Raw genomic sequence first — 13,708 nt, forward strand, 5'->3', positions numbered from 1 at the left:
CGGCCCGGCCCGGCCCGACGCGCGCCCCTCCCCTCACTTCCCCTCGCCGCGCCTCCTCCCCTCGCCTCTTCTCGCCTCCTCTCCTCTCCTCCGCCCGGCGCTGCTCCCGCCTGCGCCCGGGCCGCCGAACCCAGCCCGGCCAGGGCCCCCGGCTTCGCGCGCTCTCGGCTGGGCCCGGCGAGGACTGGGTCCCCGCGGCTGACACCGCCCCTCCTCGGGGACCCGGCGGATTCCGGACCTTTCGGAACGTGAACTGAGCCGTTGGAGCGATCTCGCCCAGGGCCGACCGCGGAGCTGGGCTGAGTGGACCTTCGCGGCCGCTCCGGACGCCGCGGGTTCTGGGTCCCGGCTAAGCGCGTCCCGGGCGCCCAGCAGTGCCAGCTCACTCCAGGCTGGGTAGGGCAGGGCAGACCCCGGCGGAGCCCGGATCCGGGCAATCTGGACTGGACAGAGCGAATCCCGGACAGTGCAGAGCCCGGGGAATGCCGGGCGTGGGCTGAGGGGATCCCGGCGCCCTCCCAGCCCTCTGACTTTGGCTCACGCGCTGGGACCGGCCCGGCGTCTCCTTGGCCTCCTCGCGCCCCGGTCACCTGTGGCCTCAGAGCCCCGAATCCGCCGGACCCTCGCTCATTCCCGACCCCGAGCCTGGAGAGGCTTGAGAAAGATTTTTACTGCCCCCTTCCCTGGAGCGCGGAGGCCCCGCCCCCCCCTCACAGCCCAGATGTCTCCGGTCACGGCTCGGAGGACCTCCCTGAGGCCAGGGGCCGAAGGGTCCAGAGAGAGAAGCCCGCCCTAGGGAGCCTTGGGGGCCCCCCAACCCCGTCTTGGGGCTTGGCCCCCGACGCTGCTTGGAGGGAAGGCCGGTGCCCCACCCTAGGTGAGTCCAGGAGTGGGGTTCTCAGGGAAGGCGGGGCTGGGGGAGGGAGGGTCCGCTGGGAATGAGGGCACCCTGGGGGCGCTAGGAGGGAGGATGGGTGACTGGAGAGGCCCTCTGGTGAACCAGCCTGGTCAGGCCTGGCTGAGGGGGATGGGGGGGTGCGGGAGCTACGGCCAGGGTGCCCCGTAGCAGGCTGAGGACTTCTGCTTCTAAAGCAGGGGCTCCCTCCCTTTCCCTCTAGAGGAGGGGCTGTGCTGTAAACCATCTGCCTCCACCACCCCTCCCCACAAAGAAAAAAAAAAAAAATCTCCAGCGAGGAAGGGTGCAGGCTGGCGAGAGGAGGGAGGCAGCAGCATTGCCGGCTGGTGCTGCAGCCTGGGAGGGCTGACGCCAGGATCACTCTCTCCGCAGGGGGCTGCCCTCTTCCAATCCAGCTCCCTCCCCAGAGCTGCCCATATCCGGAGCCCCTTCCACATCTGGAAGACCCTGGCCACCATCCCTCTGCAGGTGTCTGTTGCATCCAGAGACCTCTGCCTTTGCAACTGCCTAGGAGTTGTGAGGGGATCCCTGCTGCCTTCCCCCATCCCAAGGGCATCTCTTACCCTTAGTCCCTGCAGAGTCATCCCCCTGCCTCTGTGTTCAAGCTCAGGCAGAGATCAGCTCTGCATACCCACAGGCACTTCAAGACCTGGAGGCCACTCCTGGGATCCAAGGCCCCTCCCCCTGCCCTCCCGTGTCCTCACCTTGACCCCCTCTGCCAGACTCTGTCTCCCTCTGGGTGTCCCACTCCCCACCCAGAGGCAGAGGAGGCGGGGTGGCAGGAGGAAGGGGCTGGTTGAGGGCCGCCCAGGGCCAGGGTGGGCTGGGGGGCCGTTAAGATGTGGAGCTCTGCCCAGCCGTGGGGGGCTCCGTGGAGGCAGACGCAGCGTGTGCCCAGCTGGGGGGAGTATGGGCAGGCCTGCGGCCACGTGGTAAACGATGAACATTCGGGGCGCCCCGGACCTCGGGCAGCCCAGTGACGACCCCAGCAGTGGTGGTGAGCGGGAGCGGATTCGACAGCGCATGAAGATGGTCATCGGGCAGCTTGAGGGCATCCTTCGCGAGCTCAAGGAGGTGGCCAAGGAGCTGAGGGAGGTAAGTGAGGGATGAGCAGTGACCAGACAGACCCTAAGCCGGCCTTCCTGGGCTTGGCACAAAAATGTACTCACAAATATGTTGGAGTGTGCAAAGCTGTGTGCACATGTGTCACTCTACTGGGGACCTTCTTTCTCCTTGCTCTCCTTTCCCCAAATCTGCTTTGCTAAAAGTCTCATCAGACCCCAAGGCTGGAGGGGCCTTGGTGTTGTAGAGGTTGCTTGAGCAGCATGTCAGTGGGCCTGGAGCTCTGGGTTAGCACCAAGGGCTGCCAAGATGGCCAGTGAGGACTGAATCCCGCCGCAGCTTCTTAGTGGAAGACACCCTTCTGGGACCCAAGCTGACCCTTGACCTCACCATCTGTCTCCCAGACTCTGACCTGGTCACAAGGGGCCCTGAGAGAGTGTGGATGGTTCTGCTGAGGTGATTCCCACTGCTTGAGGCCCAGCTCAAAGCATATCCCCAGAAATCACACAGGTACTGAGAACCCTTGATCTTGGAAAAATTTAAGCCGCCTATGTCCTCTTTATCCTAGGGTAAGAATGGGTCTGGGGGTGCTGTAGTGGATAACAGAGTTCCTTGCATATTGTGGCAGGGGCAGGAATCTTCCCTAAGGGGATGCGTTTCTCCATCCCACCGTTCTAAATATTTTGCCAAGGCTGAAAACCACTGAGAAATGCTGGGATGTGTGTGTCCCTCTCTGTCTTTCTAAGTGGAGCCGGGTTTAATTACTGCTTCTCACATCACTGGGGTAATGAGGTACACATGTCCTCAGCCCTGCCCCCTGGGCTGCGTTCGAGTCCAAAATGCATGACCAGCGTTCTGAGCTGCTAGCCTGAATTTGCCCGCTGGGTGCCATTATACCAGCCAGGTGGGCTTTAGGCAAATTTCAACTCCTTGTAACGAGGGCCTCTGCAGAGACGGCAGGGAGAGTGATTGAGCTGGAGTTATGGGCTCAAGCTCTCCATGACTAGCTGTGCAGGAAGGATAGGGGCTCTAGGAAGGCTGAAGAGGTGGGGTGATGGTAGGTACCAACACCAGGCTGACAGAGTGGCATTGCAGCCTGGCCTGAGAGCCAAGGAGGAGGGGCTGTTTGAAGGGCGCTATGTTCAGAATGGAGTAGGGAGTGGGCATAGAGATGCCAGGACAGGAGCTGTCCAGGGTCAGCCTTGTGGAGCCTGCCAGGAAATCCCATCTCAGAAGATGGGAATGACTGTTGCTTTGGGCAGACTGAGGTGGTGGTGCTTCTGCCCATGGACTGGGCTGGCCATAGTCTGGGTTGCACATCTTTGGACAGTACAATTTGGAGATCAAATGCCAGATGCCCCTGCGCAACCCTTCCTTCTCCAACCTCTTGGGTCCAAGGCACTACAGTTTCCCCCCTGCCCCCATCTTATTTTAAATCAGGGCCATAGGAACTGTCCAGTCTCAGTCTTGGCCAGGGACATGAGACCTATGCCCTGGCAGGTACCCACAAAGAGCCAGGATTGACTCTAAACCTGGGAGTCAACTTTGATACAACTCCCAGCCTTTTCCCAGTTGGGCATCTTCTAGGCATCTGTGTTCCCTCTCCCCCCAGCATAGCCACCCAGAGCTTGAAGGGATCTTATAGAACAACCCTGTCCATTTACTATTGAAGAAACTGAGGCCCAGAGAGCAATAGGGGCTTGTCCAAGGTCACAAGGCCTACCAGTGGCAGAAGTAAGCCTAGAACTCGGGTTCCTGATGCCTTTTCTGAGGTTTCAGCAGGTGAGCAACTGGGCGATCTCTTTGCATTTTGACAGGAGCCTTCCAGAGATGATCCCTTATGCTCATCTGTGATGCAATAGCTCTAGAATTTATTTGCAGATCTTTTAGATGCCCTCTCCTTCCCTTTCACACTCACCCACTCCCACGTCTCCAATAGCAGAGTCCAGGTTCATAGGCTATGCAGTCCAGAGGCCTAAGCCAGGACAGAGAAAAATGAGTCCCCTCCCCCCACACACCCTGTAGGCCATGTGCCTCCACCCAAGACTTTGGCAGGTTGCTACGGCAACCAGAGCCTACCCCGTATGCCACTGCCTGCCCGCTGCCAATGGCACCCAGCTGAGGGAGTGGGTAAGCCTCAGAACTCTCTCATCCCCCAGGCGGGGTCTAGACACAGGGTGACAGGCAGAGGAGAGTGTGGAGGAAGGCAGGTGAAGCTCTGGGAGGCCCAAGCAGAAGAAGAGATGCCATCACTGTATTCCTGTGAGATGGGATTTGCCAGAGATGGGGTTACCAAGGGGGGTGCCACACCCTGGTTTGGAGAAAAGGGTTGGAACCTCCCTGCTCTCTGGAACCTGTGGTCTTGGCTCTTGGTTCTCCAAGGGAGCTGTAAAGCTGAATCTGCCTGGCTCTCCTCAGTCTCTTTGTGTAACATTTTTTTTTATCAGGGGCATGGGTAGGCTCAAGGTTGAGAGGCATTCACTTGTTCCCTCACCTCACCCCATGACCTGGGCAGCACCAGCTTAGAACCCACCAGCTGGGTTCTTGTCTCAGGCCAAGCACTTAGAAGTAGAGATGAGAGTCACGTACAAGACTGTTGTGGATGGGGGGCTGCACAGATGCTTGGTGAAAGAACAAGGACAGCGGAGTGGAAGGGCTCAGCGCTATTCCCCTCGGCCATCTTCCTCCTCTGCCTGCTGCTCCCCTTCCCCAGCCCCCTGATGCCACTGATTGTGGCAGACCCTCCTCATCCTCTTGAGCATATGGCCTGAAATTCACTGAAAGATGAGCCACACCAAAGCACTTCCTCCCCAGGTCCCTCAGCCTCAGTTTGCTCATCTCTGAAATTGGGATGTGGTGATTTGCAGTGCACGGTGACCTCACAAGGATTTATTAGGGGCTTGGCATGCAGTGCGGGGGGTCAACACCTTCTCACACTCCTAGAGGAGTTGGAGTTCCCTCTCCCACACCTCCCTCGCCCTCTCAAACCCCTGCTATAGCTCTGCCACTGGCTCCCTGGGCAATGAGCAAGTTCTATCTCATTGGTGGGGAAAGTCTTTTAAAGGATCAAGTGAGGTGAGGAACGTAAAAGTGCTTTGAAAGCTAAAATTGTGCTGCAGAGGGATATGATGGTCAATCATTAATTAGCCCTTATCTCTCCCAGGCTCCCCAATACTCCAGGATACTGGGCCAGTCCCAGCAGGCTCTTTAAGCTCCTCAAAGTTCTGTAGATCTTAAGTTAGAGATGCAGAACCGCTCAGGGACTATGAGCATGGGCTCTGCAGCTAGATGCCTGTAGTTCACATTTGAACTCCACCTTCTCCCTAGCTGTGTGAACTTGCAAAAGTTACTTTACCTCTCTGTGCTTCTGTTTTCCCATCAGTAAAAATAGGGAGACTACATTTTAGGCATCTTCCCCTACCCCTGCCCCAGGGTGGTTGTGAGAATTAAATGAGACATATATAAAGCACTTAGCACTATGAGAGGCACAAAGCTCACTCCATATCTGTTAGATGTTTTTAATGAATTATTCTAGCACTGGCCTGCTCCTCAGCTCCACGTACGGCCTTGTTTTCTGGAATCACATCAATTTCTTAGCCATGACCAGGGAGGACAGGACCACATCCTGGCCCTTAGTTTCTCCTGTAGTCGGCAGTCTCACTCCCTGCCAGTGGGGAAAGCGGATAGAGAGTGACAGGGATGGGGGCAGGAAGGGGGTCTCCAATAAGGTGGCCTTTGAACAGAGACCCCACAGAAGTGAGGATACAAGTCACATGGCTATCTAGGGGAAGAGCATTCCAGGCTGAGGGTGCAGCCAGTGCCAAGGTTTCAGGGAGGAAATGTGCTTGGCATATTCAGGTTCAGTAAGGAAGCCGGAGCAGCTGGAGTGCAGTGAACAAGGAGAAGAGCAGAGGAAAGGTCAAAGAGGGAGCAGGGAGTCAGATTCCATTGAGCCGTGCACAGCATGGCACGGAATTTGGATTCGTTCTCAGTGAGAATCCCACATACTCTCCAGGAATCTGCTGGTCATGTTTCTGGGTGGGAATCTGCCTCCCCACTGCTCCTCTGTTACCCACCCACCAGAAGCTCCCAAGGGCAGGGTTAAGGGCCCTTGTCCTTAGCCCCCAGGTATTAAGCTTATCTTGAGCAGGTACTTGGCCTCCTCATCCTTGGTTTTCCCCTCCCCGAGGTGTCACTCAACATGGGGGCCCAATAGTGATCCTTGCATTAATACCACCAGTGTCGCCCACATCATCAGTGACTCTTAGGTGGGATATAACTTAAGGGCATAGTTGCCCACTTTGGCCCAAACACCTTAGGAGGATGGAGAGGCTGGCACAACTTTTCCTCACCCTGGGGTGGCAGTGGAGGATCCCCCCACCAGATTTGCCTAGGAAGCAGGCATCCTGGCATTCTGTTACCTGGCCATTCCATTGTGCAGTCCCATCGGCAAGGGGCTTTGTCTGAAGGTGGCAGGGAAAGCCACAGGCCATGCAAGTGTGAGATAAATGTGGCCCAGCCAGGAAGCAGCTGGAGCAGGAGAGGCTGGGGATCACGGAGCTGTGCCAAAGTGGGTCAGCTCCATCACCCGCAGCTCAGCAAGAACTGTGCGGATTTTTTTCTTATTATTTTTGTTCACGCCTTCCTTTCCTCCCTTTTCCCTTTGCCTTCTCCTCCTCCAGACTGATTTACCGAAGCTCCCTGGCCAATTAGGCCAAATTGCAGGATGAGAGCCATGAATCATAGTCAGCTCCCTGCCCCTCCAACTCCACAGCCCCCCCAGGAAGATAATAACGTAATCACAGAATTAAAAAATAATCAGTGGTCATAAATAATGCAGAATCCCCAGTTATGTAACCAACTGCCTTGGGGAGCTGGAAGAGAGGGAAGGAGGTGGCAGCTTGTCAGGGGAGGTGAGGTAGGGCAGGTTGGGGGGTGTGGTGGGGATCCAGGGGTACAGGATGCTGGTTCTGGGACTACAGGTCCTCAGTCCTAGCTCTAGGGCCTTAAGGAACACAGCAAAGCTTCCACTGGAGAGGGGGCTCAGCCAGGGCTGGAGAGAGGGTTGGGGTCTGGCAATATGGAATTGTCCAGGACTATAGAACTCTTCCTCAGAAAAGAAGCCCCCAGCAGTTTTTTGTTTGTTTGTTTGTTTGTTCTGAGACGGAGTCTCGCTCTGTCACCCAGGCTGGAGTGCAGTAGTGGCGCCATCTCCGCTCACTGCAAGCCCCGCCTCCCAGGTTCACACCATTCTCCTGCCTCAGCCTCCCAAGTAGTTTTTATTAAGCCATCTGTCTCAACTCATCACTCATCCAATGGCTGTGTTTGCAAAAAGTGCCAATCCCTGTGCCAAGCTGGGGATGTAGCAGTGAGCAAAGAGACCTAGTCCTGCTCCTCATGGGGTTTACTGTCTAGTGGGGAGACAGATATCAACCACATTATAACATATAGGTGCAAAATTGTAGCAGTGTTAAATATTGGGTAACATTTTAAGGAGAGGTGCAGGGTGCTTTGAGAGCCTTTCATAGGGAACCTGACCTCATCTGGGGATCAGGGAAGGCTTCCTTCTCGAAGTGATGACGGAGTGAGTAGGAAAGGAGGGAGGGCGCATCAGGTGAGGCCCAGAGGCAGAAGTGAGCTCGATGGAGTGTGTAGGGGTGGTGAGGAGGCAGGCCTGGCAGGGTGGAGGCTGCTTGCTGGAGAGGAAAGGGGGTGGGTAGGGAGTTATGCTTGGGAGGCTTAGGAGTTTGGGGAGCACGGAAGGGCTAGAAGCAGAGGGGTAACGTGGTCCTGTTGGCTGATGGGAAAGTTCCCGAGGTGCAGCATGGAGCAAGAGCTGGGAGGAAGTTGCTATCAGTGGGAAGACTAGATGGGTGCAGTTCTTCAGTGAGGGGTGCTAAGGCTGTGACCAGGACAGAGGTTGGGGACACCCCTGGCACGAGGCCTGCAGGTTCTGTCATAGCCCTCAGTCCTGCCTTTGCTCTCTCTCTAGGGCTCCCTCTTGGTCTCTTCAGAGCAAGTCATTCTTGGTCTTAAGGTGCAATGCCCAGGAGTCAAGACTCGCCCTCTGGTCCCAGCTCAGTTCCTTCCAGTCTCTGAGCCTCATTGTCCCCCTCAGCAAACACATTGAGACAGGTAGATTCAACAGTGCCTGCAGTCCCTTCTGGCTTGGAGGTTGCCTGATTTTGTGATTTTATGGTTCCATTTCTCTCTCCACTCTCTCTCTCCCCTTCTCTTTCCTTCTGTGTATATAATTATTTCCATGCACTCCAAGACAATCCCAAATTACATGTAGGCAAAATGATTATTAAACCTCAGGGGAAAATCACAGATTTCAAGACATCCGAAGCAGAGAGAAAGACTAGGGCCTGCTCCACACCTGCTCTCACCATTGGCCCAGGAAACAAGGCACCAGGGAAGGGCAGTAGGGATTGTGGACTGACCCAGGACCCCACAGAGAAGCTGCGTACCCTCGGGTACATGGCTTCCCTTTCACATCCTCACTATGTCATTCATCAAGTGGTGTGACCTGTCTCACCTAATAGATTGGGCCAGATTTGCCTGTGGGCCTCATAGCCAGTTGGCTTTTAGAACCTCTTCTGGTTCTGTTCTTTCTGGAGACAGCCCTACTTTGGGCAAAATAGGTACTGTCCATGTGCTAGGTTTTAAAAGGCCCAATGTGTCCCATTATTCTACCATAGGCACTGGAACTTCTGCCACAGACACTGGACCCACATCAGAGGGTCATTCCTTTGGTGCAGAACTAATTCCCACTGCTCTTGGGCCTGGTGCTGGGGCATGATCACATGTTAGCCCCCAACAGTGCATTGTGGATATTGGTAGTCTGCCTTGTTCCACATGCTGTCCAAAGTGCATTAAGTCATTAAATCCTCACGACAGCCCTATCAAGTAGGTATTACTAGAATTCTTCTTTGATGATGAGACTTAGGCACAGAGACGTTGAGTAACTTGACCAAGGTCACACAGCTGGTAAGCAGTGAAGCCAGGGTTGGATCCCACGTCTGGTTCCAGAGCCTAGGTTCTTAAGTGTTTAAGTATCTTGACTCTGTGATGTAAAACACATTCATATCTGTTAAATTTTCTTTTCTTTTCTTTTCTTTTCTTTTTTTTTTTTTTCTTTTGAGACAGAGTCTCTCTCTGTCACCAGGCTGAAGTGCAGTGGCACTATCTCAGCTCACTGCAATCTCCGCATCCCGGGTTCAAGCGATTCCCTGGCCTCGGCCTTCTGAGTAGCTGGGACTACAAACGCACACCACCACGCCCGCCTAATTTTTTTTTTTTTAGTAGAAACGGGGTTTCACCATGTTGGCCAGGATGGTCTCGATCTCCTGACCTCGTGATCTGCCTGCCTCAGCCTCCCAAAGTGCTGGGATTACAGGCGTGAGCCAGTGCACTCAGCCCATATCTTAAATTTTCATCACCCTGGGTGAGGAGGGGAGTGTTACTTCCTTTTACAGGACAGGAAATCAAGCCCCAGAAAGGGATAATCATCTGCCTAAGGTCTCTCAGCCAAGAGGTGGCAGACGTGGGACTTGGGAATGCAGGCCTCCCTCTTTCTTTTTCCTCCATCCCCCCAGGTTGGAACCAGAGAGGGGTATACTAATAAAGAAGAGGAAGGGCTTCTTGGGTTGGGGGAGTGTTCCAGCCTGAAGGCTTGTGTACATGTACCCTGCCATGTGTACCCTGGATCTTCCCTGCTGTTGGACCTGAGGCCCAGTGGTGCTCATCCTCACTAAGCATCAGGAGACCCAGCTTCTGGGCCCAACCTGGCCTCAGCTGACCCTGCGAGGTCACAGCCAAGTCATGCAACTCCAATTCCTAATGGCATTCTGCCCCGCCCTCAGGCAGCAAACTCCACAGCTCTGGCTTGATCAGGGGAGTCTCATTTGAGGGCATAGCTGCCCCAGAGGTGATGGGGCCTCTCCTGAGGCCATCAATGCCTTGAGTTGCTGGTCTTCACCCAGCTTAAATCTCCCGGTGCCCTAAGCTAGTGGTTTTCAAAGCATGTCTCTGGACCAGCAGCAGCAGCACCTGGAGGTATGTTAGGTAGGCACCTTCCCCAGCACCACCCCAGACCTGCAGAACCAGAAACTCTGGGAGTGAGCTGAGGGACACTCAAGTCTGAGGACCCCTACCCTAGGCCAGCAGTCCCACCAGCTCTCAGGTAGAGCTTGGGTTGAGCAAGGGCTTCTGGGAGATAGGAGTTTCTCTGAGGTTCCTTTGGTGCAGGAAGGCATCATCCTGGGAGAAGCACAAGAAGAGGTGGCCTGATTGGAGGGTAGGGCCCTATCCCCACCGCCTGCCCAAGCCCAGCAGTCACAGCAGCATTTCACGATCGTGTGCAGTTTTGCAGGGGGCCACAGAGGGAGATTCTCAGCTTTCCAGGGACTAGCGCCCAAGACTCCTCATCTGTAAACACAGGAGATAATGATCTCATGGGTGGAGGTGAGCACTCGAAAGTATGGTGCATCGTAGGTGCTCAAAGATGGGAGATGGTGTCATTTTCATCCCCAGTGCTTCTCAGAGCCCTTTTGCTGCCCTTCTCACTGTTATTCATGAAGCTCTCATAAGGTTGGCTGGGATTGTCATGCTCACTTGGTGGTCTGGGATTGTCATACCCACTTGGCGGTGAATGAGGTTGAGGTCCAGAGAGGTTCTGTGACCTGCCCAAAGACACACAGAACAATGTCAAAGCTAAGTCTGGAATCCAGATGTCCCGATTCCTCCAGCTCTTCTGGAGGCCTCATCCCACTCCTGTCCTGGGCAATGGCTGAGGGGCCATCCCTAGGCATCAGCACCCAAGCAGCTTCTCAGAGTCGTTCCTATAAACAGAGTCCTAGAATCTCAGATGTGGAAGGAACCTTGGAAGTAAACTAGTTCACCCACCCTCTCTGCATACAGACTGAGCAACTGAGACCTAGAGAGGGAAAATGGTTGACCAGGTCTCCTACATCCAGCCCCTCGCTCCTGACCAAGTAGTCTTCCCACTGGCCCAAACCACTCTGGCCATCACTTTTGTCCTTGCTTTCCTCTCACTTTGGGGCACTCTCTACCCCCACTCCTTGCCAAATACCTAGCACATCCCTGGACAGCAGCAGTCCTCAGCAAATGTTTATTGAATTAAGGACTTACTGAGTTAATTAATTAATTGTCTGCTCTGACCCCAGGTGAAGGGCACTGGAGAGGTACTGGGGGCTGGATTCTGATCTGGATAACTCACTGTGGATTTCTTGGTCTCCGTCACTCTGACTCTTGGCCTCTCTGCTTTGTTTTCATTGTTTTTCTGTTTTGTTTTTGGTTGGACTCTTCTCTTGCTCTGTCCTGTCCCTGTGTCTCTAACTGAATCTCCCTCTTTCCCCCACTGTCTTCCTCCCTGATTTATGTGCTGACAGTGGCCACCCAGGAAAGGGAGTGTCCCAAGGCAGAGCTGCCTGTATAGAAGCTGAGGGCTTCACTTTATGCAAGGCAGGCCGGGGTGGAGTGACCTCCACAGCTGAGCTGCCCCCTGAGTGCATTGAACAAGCAGCTCTGGGCCCAGAATAGATAGCTTCTTTATTGCTTATCAAATAATGCTTGCTTTATTCCTTCTCTCAACAAGCCAGGATTGATCTCCACTTGTCAGTGGGCAGGGAAGGGGAAGGAATGAGGAGGCTCCTGGAGATGGAGATGGGGGTGGGGTGACCCCACCGGTGCTGTACACCCGGTGTTCTTGCCCTGATGGATGGTGGAGACCCAGAGGCGACAGTCACCGGCCAGCTGCAAGGACTGGTCCAGGATGCTTTAGAAAGCCCACACAGGGTCTTCCTTGTGATCACTCACATCATTTCCTCTCTGAGGGTGCATGGGCTGCTCAGCTCTTTGTGGAATGCGCTTGCTGGAGGCCCTCAGCCCCTCTGAAATGGTCCCCTCTCAAACTAAGGAAGATTTATTCCTGATCACCAGGGCTGCCCCCAGAGCAGCTGCTGTGTTTGAGAGACGGGTGAGTGCATGGATGGTGTGCAGGGCTGGAAAGCAGTTCCCTCTCCCCCAGGGCACTGAACAAGCTCTGTCCAGCCTGATCTGATTTGGGCCCTCCACAGGGCAAACCAACCTGTGACCTCCAGGCCGGTCACCGTCCTGCAGGCTCTCCCCTGTCTGGTATGCTCACCAGCCAGGGGTTCTACAGGGACGGGACAGAGACACACTCACACCTGGCTGACGCAGGGACCCACCTGGCCCCTCTCATCTCCTCTCCCCTTTCCTGGTCAGGTGGTGAGCCAGATCGATAAGCTAACCTCGGACTTCGACTTTGAACTGGAGCCGGACGACTGGACCACAGCCACTGTGAGCAGCACCTCTAGCAGTGACAAGGCGGGCGTGGGCGGCCCCTTTGACCTGGGCCACCTGGACTTCATGACAGCCGATATCCTCTCAGACAGCTGGGAGTTCTGCTCCTTCCTGGACGTCTCTACCCCCTCGGACTCCGTGGACGGTCCCGAGTCGACTCGGCCAGGGGCTGGCCCTGACTACCGCCTCATGAATGGTGGCACACCCATCCCCAATGGGCCACGAGTGGAGACCCCAGACTCCTCCAGCGAGGAGGCCTTCGGTGCTGGCCCCGCAGTGAAGAGCCAGCTGCCCCAGCGGACCCCAGGGACGCGGGAGAGGGTGCGGTTCAGTGACAAAGTGCTCTACCACGCTCTGTGCTGTGACGATGAGGAGGGGGATGGCCAGCAGGAGGCGGAGGAGGAGGAGGTGGGCTTGCCCCCGGAGCCTGCCCATGCAGAGGCCCACGCAGGCCTCCACAAGCCCTCCCCAGCCCCCTACAAGTCACGGCGCTCTCCACTGACCAGCCGCCGCTCAGGCTCTACCTTGGCCCCTGAACAGACTCGAAGGGTCACGAGGAACAGCAGCACCCAGACAGTGTCAGACAAGAGCACACAGACGGTGCTGCCTTATACAGCCACTAGACAGAAAGCCAGGGGGAAAAACTAGGGGCTGGGGAGGGGGCCAGGGCGGTGGGCACATAGAGCTATAAATATATATATATATATTTAAACAAATGAAGTCATAATAAAATTTAAAAATGCTAAGGATCCGGCCCCGCAGGCCCCAAAGCTTTCACAGAGCTCCTCTTAGACACGAAGATGCCCACTGGCCTCCTAGGTCCCAGGAGGTGTGGGCAGGAGTGCCCTTCCTCCCTTCTAATTGCGGGGCTCCTGAAGGGGGTGTCTGAAAATATGTAAATCTTATGGGAGGTCTGATCCTCCTCTTGCTAGCCCCTGAACTCTGTGGTGAAGTCTGGCTGCTGGCCAGGGCCATGTCCTAGAGAGGACTCCCCTGCAGGAGGCGGGCTCTAAAGGGAGTGGTGTCCCTTTAAGCCAGGGTTCACAGTCGGGGTGGTTTGGAGACTGCAGGACTCAGGGCCTGGGGGTGCATCACTCTGGCCAGGCCCTGCATCACTTGCACCCGCCATCCTTCTACTCCAAGGCAGACTTACTCGGTGATACATAGCCCTGCCTCACCCTCTTCCATCTTAGGGTTGCCTGGGACATAGGGGCATGGCAAGCTGCTCCCATGGCACAGTCCTCCATGCTGGGATGCTGGGCATCCACAGAGCCTGGAGGATCACCTGGGCTGGGCAGGGGTTTGATTGGAGGGTCTGGACCATCCTCAGTCCTTTCAGCTTTGATTCTCAGCCTGGTTCTGAGACCAAGAGCAAAACCTCAG

The 13,708-nt window shown here is 55.6% G+C and overlaps 1 protein-coding gene across 1 annotated transcript; it reads left to right on the forward strand.

Annotated features, from left to right (window-relative positions):
- Nucleotides 1-11: 11 nt before the first annotated feature.
- On the forward strand, nucleotides 12-13,074 carry INSYN1 (inhibitory synaptic factor 1). Its single transcript, XM_017865135.1, has 3 exons — nucleotides 12-877; nucleotides 1,289-2,011; nucleotides 12,248-13,074. The coding sequence occupies exons 2-3, from the start codon at nucleotides 1,856-1,858 to the stop codon at nucleotides 12,971-12,973; spliced, it is 882 nt and encodes a 293-aa protein (XP_017720624.1). The 5' UTR covers nucleotides 12-877; nucleotides 1,289-1,855; the 3' UTR covers nucleotides 12,974-13,074.
- Nucleotides 13,075-13,708: the final 634 nt, after the last annotated feature.

The sequence above is a fragment of the Rhinopithecus bieti genome, unplaced genomic scaffold, assembly GCF_001698545.2.
Source record: "Rhinopithecus bieti isolate Rb0 unplaced genomic scaffold, ASM169854v2 scaffold_79793, whole genome shotgun sequence".
In the NCBI taxonomy this organism is placed as follows: Eukaryota; Metazoa; Chordata; class Mammalia; order Primates; family Cercopithecidae; genus Rhinopithecus; species Rhinopithecus bieti.